This window comes from Onychostoma macrolepis, chromosome 13, assembly GCF_012432095.1.
Source record: "Onychostoma macrolepis isolate SWU-2019 chromosome 13, ASM1243209v1, whole genome shotgun sequence".
NCBI classification, from domain to species: Eukaryota; Metazoa; Chordata; class Actinopteri; order Cypriniformes; family Cyprinidae; genus Onychostoma; species Onychostoma macrolepis.
The window spans coordinates 13,348,604-13,369,895 of record NC_081167.1 but is presented as its reverse complement, the minus strand read 5'-3'; the positions used below and the strand labels follow the sequence as shown (position 1 = coordinate 13,369,895).

General features: G+C 36.0%; 2 protein-coding genes across 8 annotated transcripts; one reads left to right on the top strand and one right to left on the bottom strand.

The window, feature by feature from the left end:
- Nucleotides 1-102: 102 nt before the first annotated feature.
- Nucleotides 103-6,365, top strand: LOC131552365 (hyaluronan-binding protein 2-like). Its single transcript, XM_058796104.1, has 14 exons — nucleotides 103-260; nucleotides 907-1,039; nucleotides 1,131-1,217; nucleotides 1,574-1,681; nucleotides 1,759-1,875; nucleotides 2,045-2,155; nucleotides 2,806-2,977; nucleotides 3,268-3,362; nucleotides 3,614-3,733; nucleotides 4,326-4,617; nucleotides 4,896-5,038; nucleotides 5,633-5,767; nucleotides 5,848-5,993; nucleotides 6,093-6,365. Exons 1-14 carry the CDS (start codon nucleotides 201-203, stop codon nucleotides 6,255-6,257), a joined length of 1,884 nt encoding a protein of 627 aa, XP_058652087.1. The 5' UTR covers nucleotides 103-200; the 3' UTR covers nucleotides 6,258-6,365.
- A 359-nt stretch (nucleotides 6,366-6,724) lies between these two features.
- Nucleotides 6,725-17,856, bottom strand: LOC131552367 (probable E3 ubiquitin-protein ligase TRIML1). 7 transcript variants are annotated; one of them, XM_058796112.1, is made up of 9 exons: nucleotides 13,563-13,574; nucleotides 11,628-11,822; nucleotides 11,007-11,517; nucleotides 10,814-10,908; nucleotides 9,682-9,713; nucleotides 9,005-9,229; nucleotides 8,761-8,780; nucleotides 7,939-8,081; nucleotides 6,725-7,733 (listed from the first exon to the last, which is right to left on the bottom strand). In XM_058796112.1, the coding sequence occupies exons 6-9, from the start codon at nucleotides 9,212-9,214 to the stop codon at nucleotides 7,183-7,185; spliced, it is 924 nt and encodes a 307-aa protein (XP_058652095.1). In that variant the 5' UTR covers nucleotides 9,215-9,229; nucleotides 9,682-9,713; nucleotides 10,814-10,908; nucleotides 11,007-11,517; nucleotides 11,628-11,822; nucleotides 13,563-13,574; the 3' UTR covers nucleotides 6,725-7,182. The 7 variants fall into 7 exon arrangements, with proteins under 7 accessions (XP_058652095.1, XP_058652091.1, XP_058652092.1 ...); XM_058796108.1 differs by lacking the exon at nucleotides 9,682-9,713 and having other exon boundaries at nucleotides 11,007-11,297; nucleotides 11,433-11,517; XM_058796109.1 differs by lacking the exons at nucleotides 9,682-9,713; nucleotides 11,628-11,822; nucleotides 13,563-13,574 and adding an exon at nucleotides 17,725-17,856 and having other exon boundaries at nucleotides 11,007-11,197; nucleotides 11,433-11,517.
- Between the last annotated feature and the right edge of the window lie 3,436 nt (nucleotides 17,857-21,292).

Below are 21,292 nucleotides of genomic sequence, written 5' to 3'. Positions count from 1 at the left end.
ATAAATAAGTGGTTTGACTTTTGTCCATTACACAGACCCACAGACCCACATAAGCCTGTATGCCTGTTAACCATTCACACACACTTGTATAGACATAAACCCACAAACACCCACACACTCACAGGACACTGACCTTATATGTGAAGTAAGATTTAGAGCAGATCTGAAGAGTATCACTGCTTCAGAGACCAACGGCCAGCATGAATCTCAAGCTGTGTCTGCTGCTGCTCTTTCTCTGTGCTGTCATCATCCCTGCACAGGTGTGTATGAACAGTTATATGCTGATATACCACAGCATCATTACTTCTGATATTCTTAAAATACATTGTTGTACGTAACAGATTTTTCATCTGGATGAAAATGAAGTGATGCTTAATGTGGGCACAAAACCAATCTTAAGTAGCACGGGTATATTTGTAGCAATAACAATACATTGTTTTTTCTTTTATGTCAAAAATCATTCGGATATTAAGTAAAGATCATGTTTCATGAAGATATTTTGTAAATTTCCTACATTCTTGATTAGTAATATGCATTGCTAAGGACTTAATTTGGACAACATTAAAGGCGATTTTCTCCAATTTTTTTTTTTTTTGCACCCTCAGATTCCAGATTTTTAAATAGTTGTATCTCGACCAAATATTGTCCTATCTTAACAAATTTATTTATTCAGCTTTCAGATGATGTATAAATCTCAATTTCAAAAAATTGACCCTTATGACTGGTTTTGTGGACCAGGATCTTATTATGTTTTGCTTTGTAATTGGTCAAATTATGGTCCAGGTAAAATCACAGTGTGTATTTTGTATTCATACTATCTAATGTTTGAATATCAGATTTGAATCACATTTAGCTGATCTTGATAAAAGAATGCATTTTCCAAGCAAGTTTTTCACCTCTCAACAGTTGAAGAAGGAGAAACATGATAAGCATGAGGAACGTGGTAAACATGGGAACCATGATAAACACGGACCACGAGATAAACATGGGAGGCCTGGTGTTAAACGTCATGGAAGGAGGGGCAAAGAAAGATTGGAGAGTAAGTGGTCACCCTTTGGGTTAAAATATAAAACATATCCATATTTATATGTCTTTGCGTCCAATGTCCAATTTACAACTTATGAAATCAGGACTGAAGGCTCAGTTTGAAAGCTCAGATGACTCAGATGATGATGACGATGCAAACGATTGGCTGTTTGAGCTTCAAGGTCTAAGAGGTATGATTCATTAAACAGATTTCTTCCTCTTATTGTGTATACTACCATATTTGGGGTTAGTATTTTTTGTTTGTTTGTTTGTTTGTTTGTTTCTTGAGCACCGAATCACCATATTACAATTATTTCTGAAGGATCCAGTGACACTGATGACTGGAGTAATAGCTACTGGAAATTCAACTTTGCCATTACTGGAATAAATTACGTTTTAAAATATCTTCCAATTATAATCATTTTAAAAAGAAATCACAATATTCACAATATTACTGTTTTTGTTGTATTGTCAAAACATTGCAAACATTCTACCAAATTGAAATCAGCTAAAATAAAGTCAAATAAACATTTCCCCCTTTGGTTAGGAAAATGCAGTCCAAATACATGCCTGAATGGTGGGGCGTGTGAAGAAAAGAGAGATAAATTCAAATGCAAATGCCCAGAGCTGTTTGTAGGCAGAAGATGCGAGAGAGGTATGAATTCACTTCACACCACCTGCTCATTTATGTAGACCACTGAAGTTTTGAGAAGCATTTGATGTTTGTTTTAGGGAAAAGGGTTTGTAAGAGGGGAACCTGTGGGACAGGACTGTGTCTTCTGACCCCATCTCCTCCCTACTATAAGTGCAAGTGTATTCCACCATTTGCACCACCAAACTGCAGATCAAGTAAGAACTCATGCAGCTCCAAGCCACTGTTTCTTAACAAACAAACTGATTTGGTTCTAGAATGCTCAGACCAAAGAGTAAAACTGGTCTACAGCTAAATCAGAATTCTATGTAATGAAGATGTATGGGTTGTATATGCTCTGTTTACGATTTATGGCTTTTTGTTTAGCTCTGCCATGTAATCCAAGCCCTTGTCAGAATAATGGCAGATGTGTTGTAGACGAGGGTGATTTTGATTGCATCTGTCCAGATGGTTACAGTGGACAATACTGTCAAGTAGGTGAGTGTATACTTACAGAGACACTGCATTTCTTTCCTTGGATGAATTTGTGTATAAAAGATTCTGAATTTAAAATATATTTTAAATACAATGCATGTTAGTGAAAAAAAAGATAATTTTTAATAATCTTTTTGCACTTTATACATAACAACTATAAAATGTAAAATGTTGTCTGTTACTGAGAAAAAATGTGTTCTATTTTTTGATTACTTTACTTTTTCATATTCCTTAATACGTTTTCATTTTTTTTCCCAGCTCAATTAAAGAAAAATATTTAAGAAACAAATTGCATGTTTAAAAAGTGTACATTTCTTATTGCTATAAAATTGCTATAAAACTGATTAATGACTTTAAAAATGTCAAGCACTGTAATTGTTGAGTTGATAACATTTTTGTGGTTAAATTTGAATTTACACTATTATTATTGTCACATATTTCAAGTTTTTATTTATTTATTTTTTTTACTTTTAAATGTCATGTGGTTTTCTGTGGGCCATACCATTTGTATGGTATGAATCTGAACTTTACTTGACACATTGTCATGAGGATCTCAAAAGCTCTTTTCTGTGATATTTTTTGTTTAATGGTTTTCTTGCAACATGACAACAACATGAACACACAATCATACTGTACTGTGACTGTATCGTCAGGCCCTGATGACTGCTATGAGGGGGATGGACAGTCATACAGAGGGAAGGTGTCTGAGACAGATGATGGGGATGAGTGTCTCGACTGGAACTCTGAGTTCGTTCTGGATAAAGGAGCTTTTCCTTCAGTGGCATTTGCATCTAATGAAGGCCTGGGACCGCATAACTTTTGCAGGTTACAAACATGTGGGGACTAAAAGCCTGGGACTCACATATTTAATTATTGACCTAGAAGTAGTGCATTCATTGTATGTGAAAACATTTAGCATTTTTTGCATCCTAAAACTTTAATTAACATGTTTAAATTTGTTTATTTTAATGCCAGATTTTCGATCTGGTCTCAGACTTTTGGAATGCACTGTTTATGCACACATGCACAAAAACAAATGAATACAGCTGGGCTTGAGCAGCAGTGGACTTGTAATCACAGTAACCCTCAACTCAACTGCAGATCCTTCATTACAGAAACCCTGATGGAGATAAGAAGCCATGGTGCTTTATAAAGAAGGAGAGGAAACTTCGATGGGATTATTGTGATGTCAGAAAATGTCCCACACCTGGTAAGACTGATGATAAAGACTCAGTGTGGTTTATAATCTAATACTTTTCCATAACGAACTCTAACTCAACAACACAAACACAGCAGCCATTAGCCATTTAGATTCTGTGGCCATTAGAGTTATTTGAATTAATAAATCAAGAATCATATCTTTGAACCCTCTCTGACCCAGTAGATGTATTCAATTACACGATCTAACATTGGTAAACCTCCATTGAATTCCATTTTTAGCTATTACTCATTTTTGCACAGCAACAACTACCATAAAAATGGTGTCCACCACTGCTGAAGCTCGACCCACCGCAGCTGCATTCACAAACAGTATTCCACCAAAAGGAACTACTCTCCAACCAACCGTACCAGCTAAGACAGGTCAGACTTCCTCATCATTTCTCAGATGCCATGTCTGGTAAAACTGATGACAATGCAGTAGCACAGTTATTAATCCAGCTGTGTTCCATTGAAAGTTTAAACCAGAAGCTGTAACTTTAACAATAGTCACTTTAATGATATTAATTACCATTCTAAATATAAGAGTTAGTTCTTTTGAATTTAATTTGCTGAGAGACACTCCAAGAGTACTCCAGTCCAACAGCACTAGGACTTTTTACTGTTTGTATCACTCCGATTGATCATAAGTAGGTGGTAATAAGTGACTGTCTTTATGAGTGAATCATTGAATAATTTATTCAACTAATACATTCAAAACACTGATTTAAGGTGCAGCTGCTTTAGAGACATTTCGGTGAAATGTGGCCTTCATTTAATGCCACTGCTGCTCCCCCAGACTGTAAATCAGGGCAAGTCGTGCAGTGTATTCCTGTCTTAATTGTCAATATTATGTCTAAAATTTAAGTGACTTAATATTAACTTGTTTATTGAACAGCTGTTCATAGCAATGTCAAACTCTAGTCTATACAAAATCCTCATACTTTGCACTGTTTCCACAAATGTCACCTACCAGATGGCAGCATAACCCCAGAGAGCACCAGTTCAGCCCAAATAGCCACTACTCCTGTCCCACCAACCACATTACCAAAGAACTATACTTTAACAAGGGAGTTTCTTACCTGTGGTAAACCTGATCCGAAAAAACAACTAAACCGGATTTACGGGGGTCTTAAAGCTATTCCTGGAGCCCATCCATGGCAAGTATCAGTACAGGTTAGGCCTAAAGGATCCATTCAAGAGTACAGACACATCTGTGGAGGCACCCTTATCAAGCCTTGTTGGGTGGTGACTGCTGCCCACTGTATGTAAGTGCATAATCCAACCAACGAACATAGAAAAATTTAAAAACTCAATCCATAATCAGTGTTATCCACTTCAGTTTATATTTCACTGCATTTAACTAAATTAATTTAAGAGCTTTTGATATTAAATCTGACTTCTTATCTGCATTATTTTAATATTCTTAAATGTTTTATGGTGGTTAATAAACTGGAAACTTTTCTCATAACAATATATTTAGTTTCACATTAAAACTAAAATTAACCATAGCTTGGTTTTATTATTTTTTTTGTTGTGTGTACAGTGATAAAAAGCATGAATACAGAGTTATATTGGGAGGACTAAATTTGATACAAAAGGAGCAAACAGATCAGACTGTGCTGGTTGAGAACACTATCATCCATGAGAAATTCAAGGAAACCCCTGATGTCGTCTACAATGATATTGGTAAGTATGTAGACATGCATGTGCACAAACAGGATTTAAATAATGATCAGTGTTTTAGATTTTAGATTTTATTATTATTTGGATTTTCTAGTGCTTTCTATTCTTCAACTCATCAGGCTTTTATTTTGAAGTTTGTGTTTCCTTTTCTTAGCTGTGGCCAAAATTGTCCCCATCAGCTTAGTATTGTGCACTATTTTGAGTGTCAGAAATTATGTAGCGTACTCATTCAAAACCCATAATGCACTGCAATAAGTAGTGTACAACTGGGTATTAGAGAATACCCACAGTGTATTGTTGGTGTCTCATACAAAAGAACTGCTGTGGGATTCTTTATTTAGGCAAAACTTCCAGAAACACACAAGACAGGACAAACCCCTGCATAAAATCAGAAAAAGATTTAAAAAAAAGCACAGACAAGGGAACAAGAATTTCAAAATAAAAGCCTGATAAGAATAAGACTTTCAAAACAAAAAAACTCAAAAATGTTAATGTTTTCACATTATTGTTTAGATCCTATGCAATTAGTAATAAAAATCTTGAGAAGCTCAACAAACTACTATTTTCAATTTTTTTGGATTATTTCTCATGGTGTAGCTTTATTAAAACTGAAAGCTACTAATGGAGAATGTGCTAAGGAAACTCAGTTTGTGAAGGTCGCCTGCTTGCCCAAAGAACCTTTCGCAGATGGAACAGAATGCAGAATTTCTGGATGGGGAGCCACAGAGAAGTGTATGTTTCCATGTCTATTTCTGAATTTGTGTTTAAATATGAAATGACTGAATCTGTTCTCTTTTACTTCCTGTCTGTAGCAGAGTATGGCTCTGTGCATTTGCTTGATGCACAGGTTTTGCTGATTTCTCAGGAGGCTTGTTCCAGCAATAAAGTATATGCATCTTTGCTGGATGACGGCATGTTTTGCGCTGGCTATCTCAAGGGAGGAGTAGACTCCTGTCAGGTGGGTCATCATTTTAACTGTATAATTTTGTTTACTAAAATTAAGAGATGGTACTGCTGTAACAATAATGACATTAACATTCAACTCTCTTTCTGGCAGGGTGACTCTGGTGGGCCTTTAACCTGTGCGAGAAATCAAACACACTATATCTATGGTATAGTGAGCTGGGGAGACAGTTGTGGGGAGAAAAACAAGCCTGGTGTCTATACCAGAGTCCTTAAATATTTGGATTGGATCAATGAAAAAATTAGTGCCCCACAGTAGCGTGTCCATGAAATATTAGCCACAGCCACAGTGTTTTCTGTTGTGTACTCTGATCTATCAGCAAAGTTTGAGATAATTCTTCTGATGAATTAAAAAAATCTTGTGTCATCGTGGAATTATTATTATTATATTTTGAGCGTGTGACACAAATATCTTCCAGTTACATTTTTAGTTAGATTTACACTAAAACGTTCAAAAGTTTGGAGTCAGCAGTTTAAAAAAAAACTAAAAAAAACATTATTGCAAGGATTAATTAAATTGATCGAAAATTACAGTAACAGCCTTAATAATCTTACAAAATATTCTATTTCAAATAAATGCTGTTCTTTTGAACTTTTGAAATAAATCTCAGTTTCCACACAATATTTAGCAGCACAATTTTTTTCAACATTGATAATAAGAAATGTTTCTTGAGCAAATCAGCATAGAATGATTTCTGAAGGATCATGTGACACTGAAGACTGGAGTAATGATGTTGAAAATAGAAAACTTATTTTAAATTATAATAATATTTCACAATATTGCTTTTTTACTGTATTTTTGTCAAATAAATGCAGCCTTGGTGAGCATAAGAGTGTTCTTTCCAAAACATAAAAATTATTGCTAACCCCATATTTTTGAAAGGCAGTGTACATATGGCATGCATACTGTATGTATTTGCATATCTTTTACTCTACCATTTTGAAGTGCTGATTCTTTCAAATGATGATAAATGAAATCACATTTGTTGAAGGTTTGCAGTGCAGTTGAATCAACTGTTGCTCTACAAAAAAATGTATGATTCATTTTTAGCTTTGGAAAATACAAACTAACAAATCTAGTCTACACAAAGTCAGAGTGAAATCAAACAAACTTGTGAAGGCCTACTTTATCTTCTAAATTCTACAATGTGCATTTAAGCATGAGGTATGAGTTTTAAAGATGATTAGGATCGACAGATCTTAACAGGCTTTGAGTTTGTCCCCTGAAGATCATGACCTGGACAAAGAGCCAGGTGTAGAGAGTCTGTAAATGTTCCAGCACAGAAAGAGTAGAGCGGCGTCATGCTATCCACCCCTAAAAATGTCACCAGACCTCCAGGAAAGCTGCAGAAGATCCCGATTCGATGGAAGCAGGTGGAAATGGGCAAAGGATGAGCAGTACCTCCATGCCAAGCATTGTAGTCTCCGTCAAAGTACTCCAGACACCAAGATTCAGCATGCCGGCCCAACCAGCAGTCCTCCTTTTGGCCTTTTCTTGAGATGGATGGGTAGGTGAGACCCAGTTCCCAGTAGATCTTTCCACTCACGTCTACCTCCCAGTAATGGTGACCAGAATCCCAGCATTGGATGCTCAAGACGTTAAGGGTGGTGTCAAAGCGTGCCTCATGCTCAGGGACATCTTGCCATACATCTGTGAAAGTGGCACAGTCCCCTTCAGATGAAATAATCAGCTTGGGATGGGCAGTGGAAGGGTCCAGGACCACTTCTGAGGAATCTGCAAAACGAAGATGGGTTCAAAACTACCCTAACTGTTCACAAAAATCCATTTTTCCATTCCACTGTGCTACTTTTCCATTGTTTTTTCTATGTAAACAAGCTATTGCAATCTGTTTGTCAGTGAGCTGAAAAGTAACATTCATTTGCTGCAAATTGTTCATGCAAATGATCATCGATTTTATGTGCTATTGACAGTTACTCACAGCTCTTCAGCAGCCTCTTAGCGATGGGGATCTGTGAGCGGATAAACAGTAGTAAATTGTTGGTGAGGCCCAGTAGCTGATCTGATTTGGCCTCATCAAGTTTTATGAGACCTGGCTCTGTCGCTGTTAGCAATTCCAGCACCCTGCCAACAGAAAGTAGATCAGCACCACAGATAACACCTGTCCTCTATATAAAAGGTTGAGGGTTATATTGAGTTTAAGGTTAGTAGCTAGAATTACTATTTGTTTGGCTACGCTTCCATTCAAAATAATTCAAACCATACCATTTATAAAATATTCATACCATTTAAAAAACAAACAAACATAAAACAAGTCAAAATGCATTTGATCAAAAATACCATAAAAACAATAATATTGTGTAATAATATTTTGTAACATTATAAATGTCTTTACTGCCACTGTAATTTAATGAATCCTCACTGAATTAAGAGTAAGGCCTAAAATTCAGATTAATACAGGCATACTGCATTGCAGGTGTCTTCAAAACTGGAATATTAACTGGAATCTGCTTGCTAAATTTTGAGTGGTATCAGAATATTTTTGTGCATGTAAACTCAATGAGCCCATCCAGCTATAAAATGAATGAAATAATTTAAGAATGTTTGTTCCAGTAAGCTAAACAGTGTTCATAACAGCACATTAAATAAACCTAAACATGAACTGGATGCTGGCAAACATGATCTCTACAACCACAATGCCTTTGCAGATGAGTCATTCAGATTTCATTGTGCCAGTGAAGGCTAGAATGCCTGACATAGTGACAAAACAATCTCTCTTAAGTGCGGTTCTAAATATACATACCTGTCCTCATACATTGTGACCTATGAGAGAGAGAGGCAGATATATATAGTGAGAATGTATTACGTTGTAGTGATGGATGGTAGGTTTCACCATGTATTGTTTGTCATTTAAATTATTGGTCTGTTCATGATATTTTTATATAATGACAGCTCATACCATCCATGGTAGACTGAGGTACAACAAATAGAAACAAAAAGACAAGTTCATGACAATTGGCCTGTCCTTCTCCTGATAAAAGGCTCACCCTGTCACCAAGCTGTATGTCACTGTCCATCATCCCTTCATTCAGCTGAACCTCAATGTCTCTGAGGAGGACGCAGTTTGCCTCAATGAGGTCGTCCAGCGCTCGAACTGCAGCCGTCTCCTCCATCTCCAGCAGGGACAGAGTGATCCTACAGTCCTCCTCCAGTACTCTCCGCATGTCTTCATACTTCTTCACTATACTTCCTCTCATTGCAGAGGACTTTGACTGAGGAAGATGGGGAAATGGTTAGACTCAACTGGGTAATCCAGTAAAATATAGATTAATTGCATTTCACTTTAATTTAAGTCAATTTTTTTCGCTTTTGAAAGAAGTCTCTTATGCTCTCTAAGACTGCATTTATTTGATTAAAAATACAGTAGAAATATTGTGATAATTTTAAGTTTTTATATTTTAATACATACTAAAAGTATACTGATATACTAAAAGTATAATATACATATATATACACACATATATATATATATATATATATACAGTGCCACAAAAAGGTTTTTGCCCCCTTCCTGTTTTTTTATTTTTTGCATATTTGTCACGTTTAAAAGATTCAGATCATCAAACAAATTTTAATATTACACAAAGATAATGCAAGTAAATACAAAATGCAGTTTTTAAATGATGATTTCATTTATTAAGGGAAAAAAGCTGTCCAAACGTACCTGGCCCTACGTGAAAAATTAATTGCCCCCTCCTGTTAAATCATGAAAGAACTGTGATTAACCACATTATTTTAGAAAGCTGAGTTAACTTTCACTAGCCAAACCCAATTTTTGACTTTCATGAGCTGTAAGCTCTAATCATCAAAGTTAAAACAAAACAAAAAACTTTTGAAATGTTTTACTTTACATGCAATGAATCTATCTAAAACAGTGGTCTCAAACTCAATTCCTGGAGGGCCACAGCTCTCAGTTTTGATCCAACCAGCTTCAAATCACACCTGCTTGCAAGTTTCTAGCAATCCTGAAGACCTTGATTAGCTGGATCAGGTGTGTTTGATTAGGGTTGGAGCTAAACTGTGCAGAGCTGTGGCCCTCCAGGAATTGAGTTTGAGACCAATGAGCTAAAACAATCTAAATTAACTTTTTCACAGTATTCTAATTTTTTTTAGATGCACCTGTATATATATATATATATATATATACACTAAAAATATACAGATTTTGTGCTTAGTTTTTGTTGCTTAATATTTTTGTAAAAACCATGGCACATTTTTGTCCCCCGGATTCTTAAAAAAAAGAAAGAACAGCATTTATTTAAAACAGAATGTGTAACATTACAAAAAAATTGTAACATCATAAATATGTTTACAGTCACTTTTGATCAATATAATGCATAATTGCTGAATAAAATAATTAATTTCTTTCTTTTTTCTTTCTTTCCTAAATACAATACAATACAATATAAAAAATAAATCTCCTTACTGACCCCAAACTTTTCTACAGTAGTGTAAATACAGGGCTTAAAATAGCCATATACTTACTGTATATAATTATCTTAAAATAAAACAAACTTATAAATAATATACTTAAATATATATATATATTGAAGACGTTTCCACTCAAAAATTGATAGTAAATTTCACAAACAATTACACAGAAACAACAATGAACACATCAAATTAATTTTAGAATACCTAAGCAGAAATACTAAAATAGTATTTTCTTGTAAAACCTACTCTAATAATCTTTTTAAAACATTTTTACAGAGTACATAAGATCAAGATATTGGAATGTGTTTTTGTGATATATTTAAAGAAGACCCGCTTGATTTTATTTTACACACTAGACTCACTTTGATTTCATTTTGCTTGCCATTCAGCTTCTTCAGTCTGCATCTGATCGCTTCCCTTTGTCTCATGAGATGATCCTGGTTATTTTTTTGCATGTCTTGTTGAGAAAACGAGAGAGAGATAAAAACACACACATGAGAATTCAGGCAAACTTTGACATTTTTAGGATTAAAAATAAGAGTGAACGAAACTTACCTGACACTGAGCTTTCATGTCACTTTGCTGGACTGAGTTGTTAGACTGAGAGACAGTCCTTATGTTGCTTTCACAAATCCTTAGGGGGTAATTTGCAACTCTGTAGATGTTCCAGCAAGCGAGATTTTAAGGAGCTCATGCTTCACTAATAGTGAAAGCAGATCACATGGGTGGGTCACAGTGGCACGATCCTGCCAGAGATAAATGGCATTCACCTTGACTTGTCACTGTGACGCATCTGTCACTGCAGCGCTGCTCGCCACCTGTGACAGGACACTCACATACCGCTTCCTCTCCAGGCCATTTTTAGAGGTGGTATTTAAAGAAGTGGATAGTGAGACATTGTCCCATGTGGATTCATAACAATCAGGCTCTGTGATACAGCCTGTGTATACTTTCTACAACGTGGCTATTAATGTTACTCACAGTGAAACAAAGTACAAGTGGATTCTGGGAAATGCAGGAATGAGAAGGTCAGTTACAGCCTTCATGCAGTAGCAGGCAGGATGGCCTACAATTCAGAACAGTGAGAAGAAGAGAACAGAATGAGTGAACAGAAGAATAAAAAAGTAAAACTGAACACAAATAGTAAAAAATCTTCATCTTTAAGCTCCTGCTCACAGATGAATCCACCAGATGGCAGCAGAGCTTGCACATGGCCGGACATCTTGGGATAATCAGATTATTTGCTACTAGTTTACAAGCTTTATGATGGAAAATGATTTATGACAGATGATGACCATGCTAAAGTTGATGTTGATAAAGATGAAGATGATGATGGCATACTGACACGATCCAATATACATAAAACCATCCCTGTAACAGTAAGTTTGTATTGTACAATATTTTGCATTCCTTAATTTATACAATTGTACTTTGCACAAATACAGTAAAAATCTGTAAAAATAGATAAATAGTTTGCATTAATTTTTCAATTGTATCATTATTTTGTACAATAATATTTTGTACAAATAGCCTACATTTATAAAATACGTAAAATAACTCAAATAAATTGTACAATAATATATTGTACAAAAACATTTTGAAAATATATTTAAGAAATAAGAAAAATGAATAATTTGTACAGTTTGTTTTCCTTTCTCAGTGGTACCGTTAGTTTGTACAATAGTATATTATATAAATAGATTTAGATGAAATTTAAATAAACATTAATAACCAATCAAACTAAAAAAAGGTTTGTGCAATAGTTTGCATTGTTTCATCAATAGTAACATTAGTTTATACAAAAGTATATTGTACAAAATACAAATACGTTTTTAAAAATTGGTTAAAGAAATACAATTTAAAATAAATAAAATAAAAGATACTGCTTGAAAATGTTAGTAAATGTAAAAAAAAAAAAAAAAAAATAGAAATTTGAGCCCGGGTTATATCTCATTTTGTATTAGTGCTGTATAGATTTTATCAGTAGCGGCTCCTGACCGTAAATTTAGCTTTATATTCTACTCTTTATAAACTATTTATAATCTCTGAACACAAAATTTTGGCAGAGATGTATAATTTGGCTGTATAATTATTGCCTTAATAGCCACCTTTTTCTTGAAGTAAAAATGGGCGTGGCCATTTGTAAATTCTATGGGTCTAGCTTCCGGTCTCATCCGCGTCCAGCTATTTTTAGCTGTACAAAACAGTTCGTTTTGCTGCTTGATACTGAAAATTAGTGTCTTATCATATTATTTTAACGTATTATCTTAATTATGAACACACTGGTTTGTAGTGCAAACAGTTTTACCGTTTACTGCACGTTGTTGTTCTCATTATTTACCTATAAAGGCTAATGAACCGGAAGTCTCACCCGTAGACTTACTTCCGCGTTGAAGAAAAAGGTGGATAGTATTTATCAAATCTGCCCCAATGGCTCTCAAATTGAGCGCGCTGCAGTTCCCCTTTTCACCACAGATTTACGTTGCAAAACTGTGGGGCGCTGTTGTGCTCGGGAGGGCTCAGGCACCGTATGCCCCATTTTTAGTATCATGTATTATGTGCCTGCTAAAGCCATGCGCGGGATATTAATATACACTGCTTACTAACTTTACTGAAAATAAAATATGTGTTGCAGAATGCTGAACACATTTACAATTTATTATTGATTCAGTTTATATAGAAGTCTATGTTTTGGATGAATATTTTGCTGCCCATATAACCTGGATTTTATCCACTGCTCTGGTTTTCATTTGTCTAAATGTGTGTGGACAGGCATTTACAGTTTTTCTGGATTGCTAACACACTGTAACTGATTCATTTGGCCCATTTTTCCAAACCATTCATACAGTTCTCAAAACAAAGACATGTTTCTCAAAACTTTTAACTAGTGGTGGGCATAGATTAATTTTTTAAATCTAGATTAATCTCACTGTAATCTTGGAATTAATCTAGATTAAAATGGCTCATTTGAATTCTGCCAAGTAAATTCACTATTAGTAGTAAACAACTAGCAGTCATCAAGAATTTAATATTGATAATAACATTGTAGACATTGTATGATTATTCCTTAAAGATAAGGTTTTAATAGTTTTAGTAGTAGTAGCCTATTACCTTCTGCCCAATGTCTTCAAGTGAAACCGAACTTTTATTTTGACTGGTTGCCGTGAATACCTTTACATTTCTGTATATGATATGAGGATAGTTTTTCTCAAATGAAACGCTCGAATGCTCATGAAGTGACTCTCAGAGCAGTTCTGGAGATGTTGTTCATGTATTTATGTCCTCATTTAGTGAGACGACAGACGTTAATATCACCGCAAGCGTCTCGTGCTTCTGTATGAGTAAACAAACCCGCGCGTCTGCGCCATACATTAACACAGAGACACACAGAAGTCATATTTAAATAGACGTTTTGCGGCTTAATATTTACAAATAGGAGTGGTAGTGTGCTCACTTGTGTGTGCGCTTACGTGTGTGTGTGTGTGTGTGTGTGTGTGCGAACCGGGGCGGAACTCCGCTGTGCGCGCGATACACAGATAGCGACCATGTAACGTAGAGACAGAAATGACTGGCCGATTTCCATTGGGAAGCTTCTTAAAAATAAACTTTCCCTGAAGCAATCCCGGCGGCTTCATAGCTGCATCCATGTTAGCACGTCACGTTTGATGTGGTAATTTCACAGTAGACATACACACAGGTTCGAAGACTCGTTCTCGCCCCCTGCAGTGCAATTCGGCTAGGTATACATCCGCGCTGAACTATCAAGGTGAAAGTCATCATAGCTTGCGTAGTATAGACCCAGCTCCCAACCCAATTTTGAGAATAGATTAACGGCGATATTTTTTTTATCGCCCGATAAGAGTCTCACGTTAACGCAGCACGTTAACGCCGATAACGGCCCACCACTACTTTTAACACATTTCACCTGTTTGCACACACGTTCCAATTTGCTCAGTGTTTTCTGCAAAACTCTACACAAAAACGCCATCATTTTGCACAGGTTTAACCATGTTCTCATTTAGAAAACTCAAACACACAATATAATTAACTCAAGCATCAAAAAATGAACACAAACAGCACATGTTTATCCATCTGTGAACGTTCAGTAGCAAAACTGATGACACACAAGTCAGAATCTCAGGATGATATGCACAGGAGCACAAGTGATTACGTGTTTTGGAAAATGAATCATGGTAGTGGGAGACAAAGAGGAATAGGAGGAGAAAAGAAAAAATTAAGGGGATGAGGTCAAAGGTCGTTTGTTCCTGATGAAATACAAAGCACTATAGTTGACCGTGTTCTTCTGCATGGACTGAACATGAGGGAAGTTGGCCTACAGGCTCATCTACAAGGTTTCAATACTACTGACACATACAATATAATTACAGCACATAGCAGCAGTACTTTAGATGAGAGAACTTTCATTATTCTATGTACAGTAAACAATGTAGCACATGTTGTACACCCTCAAACTCATTACTGTTGAAATGATTTGTAGCCAAGTAGTCCTTACATCTACTCTATTTTTGCAGAACTGAGAGACGACTGTCTAGGGGAGGCAGAGAAGTCTTTTCTCAGAAGACTAAGAAACTGCTATAACAAATAAGGATACTACCAATACTGTAATGCAATTTGGCTGAGGATGCTGAATGAATGAATGAATGAATGAATTTATTTATTTATTCATTCACAGTAACTGACAGTATAGTCCAGTGTGTGTTTACTGTATATTCAGTTGTTTGGTCTTTTAACTTTTCTCTTGTAGTGCTTTTCATCTACTGTAAGATATCTTTACAGTAGTGTAATGAAAGTAAACTTTTCTTAAAGTTTATTGCTGAATTTTACTGTATCTGCACCTCTTTATTTATGCTGTATACTGTAACAGACATTGACAAAAGGATTACTATTTCCCAAAAGGAGGTTTTTGTAACAGTGTTTTGAATTGATCTCACTAGTGTTCTCTAGACAGTAACGTAGTCTGAGTATTTGACAGGTTTGTGTATCATCTGAGGCCAAAGTTTGAGTCTGACAAAAGAGAATATGTTTTTGACTAAACTATTTGATTTTGACCTGGATGTTTGAAGTTTGCACAAGTTGGTGTGTAATTTTGAGATTGTGTTTCTAGTTGTGAGAAAATGGTGAATTGTTTCATGAATTGTGTGTTAGCAATCGAGAAAAACTGTAACAACATTGTAGTATGTCTGGCAGTCTAAAAACACAAAATATTGCATAAAAATACAAGCACAAATAACGTATGATCTGACTTGTCTTCCTTTCTTCTTGCCTTGCTCCTTGTGTAACAGTAAAGCACAGCCAGCATTACGTGTGCTCTGATAAATGCAAGCCCGAGCACATTACTGGACTCAGAGGTGGATTGGGAAGACCACTGTGATCCATAATCCACCTTTCATCAGAATTTCCTGTGGAAATAAAGTCCCTTAATTTCTCCAATCTCCACCATTAGACAGCAAAACCTTGACCCCACCGTTACCTCCCCTCTGGTCCTTCTTTAAACCACTGTCTATTAGGCAGCTCAAATTAAATCCCTGCTGTTGGACTTTAATAAGAGAATATTTGCTCCTGTATTTTAACCTTGTTATCCAATATCCTGTTCCATTTTCCTCTGAGTATATGCTATGGGCTGCTTTAATACAGAAAGGGTGGTTGACTAGCGGCCCACATGAAGAAAGCAGGTTTTGAAAAACTTTTCATTTTTTATATTTAAAACATAAATGGGTCATTAATTAGGCAATAAAAACGAATCCATATAAATTAATAAAGATTTCTGCATTTATAGTCATTCAAACTATCATCCTGTGATGTAGTTATCACAAATCATGTTGAAAAGTATGAACTATTCTAATTTTTAACAATTTGAGCATTAAAAATTATTTTTCAACTGCTTGCGCACATTTTCAAAACTGTGCCTCTTTTTTCAAAACTTTACACACAAATCCAAGAATTGCACACACAAAATGCCTTACATCTCTTGCAAAATGAAGCACAGCATTCAAAATACATCTCAGAAGCAAACATTTACAAACACCTTTGGCATAATATTAATTCCTGTTAGATTTTCGTGTGTTACATAGAGAATGTGTGTTGTGTTTTGCAAAAAGTGTTTTATGAAATTGAGTCAAAGGCCGAGAATTAGTGTATGGTTTTGCAGATTTGGTGTGTGGTTTTGGTGTTTGAATTTCAGGTTTCAGAAATTGTGTGACAAGTAAAGATTTTGTGTGTAAGCAGTTGAAAAAAAAAAAAACTTGTAAAAAGTCAGTTTTGGTGATCAAGGACAATGTTATGTTCCTATCTGTAAACTGTAGCCTACCTCACCTCAACACAATTGTGTGTGTTGCACTTGACACCTGTTTATGTTTGGCAGAGGACAGTTCATTAAATATGTACAGAGTGTGTAGTTGTACTGGGTGAGGTTAAATGCTTTGTAAACCTCTTAGGACTGTATCAATAAAGAAAAGGTCCTTACCAGCTGTAACTACATATTCCAAGTGTCACATCCACATTTGAAGCCTGGCTGAAAAAAATGTGGATAACGACTAAAACAACATTGCTATCAAGTTTAGAACAATTAGACTGTTAAGTCAAAACAAGAGGTTCAAAAATGAAGCATATGTCTTTGATTTTTCAACAACAGTAATCTAAATTTTGAAGGCGCTTAAACACATGCTAGTAAAACCGGGAACGTTAGCAACACGCCGTTCCAACATTTTGATTGAAAACTCGACGTTAGATCGCCAAAACGTAAGTATACTTTATTTTCGATTTCACTTTACTTAACACATACAACATAAAACATATTAAATGATTTTTTTTACATAGTTAGGCGACCTTGGCCGTGCCGGGGGCGTCCTGAGATTTACAATGCGCGAGACAGAACCTCAACCACTGAGCGAAAATGTAAGCCCTCTTAAAGTCATTTAATAATTGTTAAGTGTGTTAATTTTTTTTCTTTTTAGACATGAAATCCAACATACGTATTCACAGTTGAGATTTAATGTGGCCAACAACGCAATAGAGCGTAACCTGTCGTGGCAACATATGAGAAGCGCTGTTCTAATCGCGGATAGGAAACTCTTTCCGTGTTAAATGATTTACGTTTTATTATCCAGCAGCCCTTCCTGTTTAGTTTAGGCAGCAACATAAATAACAGAACAAAGGATGCCCATACAGGCCTGAATGAAAACAGGGCCAGCCGGGCACTGTATGCATCCGCACTCATCTTACAGCCTCTCGCTTATATTACCGTCTCACTTACTGTACTTCCCCAGAGCCGGGAAAAGCTATCCGCTGTATCTGCATCTCTAATGGCTGCTGCCTTTTGGGGAGTTTTCAAGCAGAAGGAACCGGCAGACAAGCAGCAATCGCTTAGCTAAATGCGGAGAGCAATCTTGAAACAGAAAACTGGAGCAGGACTAGGGGGTTGCTGGATGGGCTGAAATGTTATTTGGATGATACCCGTGCATTAAAGCAAGGGGAAGCTGTGTTGAGTTTCTTATTGAGAGGCAGCAGCAGGGCTCACTGCGATAAGGAAATAAGGCTAATGTTACCTGATCTGGTATAATGTGAACCAATTACTACTCCATTGCACTTCATTACAGAACAGTAATAGGGCCAGGGTGAGCCACGCTATATGAGCAGCCGGGGGAAAATTGAGTGGTCATTGATAATATGATAAAAAGTGCCAGAGAGAGAGGCCTCTCAAACAAATTATTGAAATTTACAGTGAGTGGGAGAAACAGAATAACCTCATTTAGGCAGCCGTGGGCCAGCACTTGTCCAAAGTAGCACACTCGACACAAAGGACTGCTTATGGAGAGAAATCTAAAACGATCAAAGAATAGTTTTAGGCCCTGAACTCTACAGACCTGCTCGGGATGTCGAAATTATTCAGGTGGCCTTACTTCCTAAATTTCTAATATAGAAGGGAATTTGGTGTTCTGTGTGGCACTTTGTTTATAAGTAAGTGTGTCAGCTGTATTCATGCTGTCGTTTGCATTATCTGTCTGTCTGTCTGTCTATCTATCTATCATGAAAATTTTTGTATACACACATGATCATATTACCATTACAAAATACTATTTTATATCTACAGATTTCCTTTATCAGAATTTTTACTCACACAACCTTTAAAAAAGAAAGAAGGAAAAGAATAAATCAAACCAATCACTGTCTAAGCACATTTTCAATCATTCAGGGTAATCAGATTGTGTTTACCTGAACGGGGACCATTTTAAAGTGTTATTAAAAACTTAAATGGAGTTTAGGCTAGGAAAAAAATGCTCATATGAAATGGTGTGCAAACAGCGTTGAAAGATTTCAATCGTTATTTGGACAGGCGTCAGACTGGTGAAAGGAAAATTAGCATTGAGACTGTCTTCTGTTGATAAGAGTCTTTGTCGACAGGAATACCAAGAGGTGTGAGTGACACTCTGCCTTTTGCTTTACAAACACACTCGAGTGCTTGGTAAATGTAAGTGGAGCACACGATAGAGGAACGATGAGATTGTCAAACTACTATCCCACTGTGTCAAATATGAGACGCTGTATGATGAACATTTTATAAACTATAATATCCTATAGGCTTTGTTTCTTCTCCTCTCAGTTTTTCATTTGTAGTTTTTCTTCTTTAGTCCAAATAATTTCCTGTCAAAATAAAGAGAAAAAAGTAGACCTATTCATTTATCCAAAGTTCTCTGTCTCGCCATAAACGTGTATTACAAGGTAACTCTGCTAGTAATATTAATAATACACTAAAGTAGTAAAAAGATTACTGCAGTGCACATAATTTAAGAGGCATTAAAGGTCCAGTTAAACTAATCACCAGGATCTAAATAGGCAATATATTGAATACACGCTTCATTGATCAAAACTGTTGTGAAACAACTTATCAGAAGCACAATCTTAAACCACTATTTAAAGATCATTTTGCTTTCATCTACTGTCTGTGTTCTGCTGAAAAAGCTCAAACATGATAAGCATTCAATTTGGAATAGCAGCTTTGGCTCTACAGTAATCGCAAAGTGGATATTAATCAGTCCTATTTATCTGTAGAAAAGTGTGTGTGGGTCTGGCTCAAGGTAATTGTTTCATCCTGAATAGAAAGTTGGTATGGCGGTCTCATATTCATACCTAAATGCCCCTTTCAGGCCAGACTGAATCCCAAAAATGAACGCTGTTAGCACTGCCAATCTTGCTCGGCAGAAATATGCAGCGGTAATTTGTGTCCGTGATGGTATGTGGAGTAAGAATATTAGCTGTGAAAGCTGAGATTGTAACCTTTTAAAAACTTGTTTAAAATGCTAAACCAACAGTGAGATTATAGGGTGGTGGTGGCTCAGCGGTTAAAGATCTGCTCTAATAATCCAAAGGTCACAGGTTCAAACCCAAGAAAGTTTGATTCACCAACTAGAGAGTTACTGCTATCCTTTATATCATAGTGCTTTGAGCAAAGCATATAATCTCCTGAACTGTTTTTCTAAGTGTACTGTATGTCTAGGAAATGTTTAGCTAAATAAGAACTAGGGCCGAAAATTCCTTTCATGTTACACCCATCAAAATAAATTTGCTTTCAATTTCAGCTAATAGGTCAAATTTCTCAAAGAAATCCATTGCTGTTTAATTAGTGATTTACAATAATACTAAAGGCTCTTTATTAAAGGCTTTTCAAAGAGTTCCGAGGCAATTCCATGGTTGCATTGTGTACACTGTTGACAAAAATATTGCAAATGTCCAGGAGCAGTTTTATTATTTCAAAATGTGCATGTATTTATTTGCGTATTATTGCATTATGTTGGCTTTATATTGGAACAAGAGCTTTACAAAAGAAATGAAACATTTCCTGGGGTCATTTACATGTTATATAACTATACCAGCACATTTACTAAGTGTTACAGCTTTTTAAAATATAATAATGTATTTTCTTGTCCAGAATTTCAATTGCACATTGAACAACTCTACTTTAGTTTCATGAGACTTACCACTATTAAAACAGACCAATATTTCAGGCCTAGTTACATTTCAACAGAATAAACAAACTAATGAACAGAGAATTATACACAAACACACTTCTAAATGAAAGTCTGATCTCACAGACTTTTTCACATGTATAATCTTATATTTACACCAACGAAGATCAAATTTACTTAAAGAGTTTTTGACATCTATTAAATTCGGGTCTGTTACATATTGACATTGTATCACTAACATTATCGGTGAGCCTAGAAGTTATGCAATTTATACCTTTATACATGAAATAAATGAGCATTGTTGACAATGACTCAGCAGATTTGTTGAAAATAATAGACTCATGTGGGGTTCTAGATCTCTCTCCATGTTCTCGGGCCTCACTTGAAGTCCTGTGTGCAGTACAACATCCCTAACAAACACAGTCTTTGTATGGAGACTAACATGACACCCAATGTGGAGGAGGTAAGCTTCCTAAAGTTAAACGCATCACTTAGCTCATTTTAAAAGGCTTTGAACAGACAGACATTAACCTGAAATATATGCGGGCCTCTTCCTCCAGCTTAATCCAGTATTTAATTAGAGCGGGTCAAGAGCTGGGGTCGCGTGCCTGGCTGATCGCTGCTTAAAACTTGTCCGCTGCACAAAGAGAGTACTGATAGAAAGCAACCACGGGAATGACTGGAGATCTCCGTCTAACCCTATCACAGGTTATTCTTACAGAAAGTGAACAGTGAGAGCAGAACACACAGAGAGATATGCTGCTCTAATGTTGTAAACAGCGTTAGATGAGTGGATAGATTAAGGAAATTACAAAAAGTCGAGGCACTGAAGAATTAGGCCTGTTAAACAAATGGACA

Coding starts and splice junctions, on each gene's coding strand:
- LOC131552367 (XM_058796105.1), bottom strand. CDS start 10,906: ATGCAAAAAAATAACCAGGATCATCTCATGAGACAAAGGGAAGCGATC. Junction 8,082..8,760: donor GTCACAATGTATGAGGACAG/GTATGTATATTT, acceptor TTCTGTTGGCAG/GGTGCTGGAATTGCTAACAG. Junction 7,734..7,938: donor TAAGAGGCTGCTGAAGAGCT/GTGAGTAACTGT, acceptor TTCGTTTTGCAG/ATTCCTCAGAAGTGGTCCTG.
- LOC131552365 (XM_058796104.1), top strand. CDS start 201: ATGAATCTCAAGCTGTGTCTGCTGCTGCTCTTTCTCTGTGCTGTCATC. Junction 1,218..1,573: donor TGAGCTTCAAGGTCTAAGAG/GTATGATTCATT, acceptor CCCTTTGGTTAG/GAAAATGCAGTCCAAATACA. Junction 2,156..2,805: donor TGGACAATACTGTCAAGTAG/GTGAGTGTATAC, acceptor CTGTATCGTCAG/GCCCTGATGACTGCTATGAG.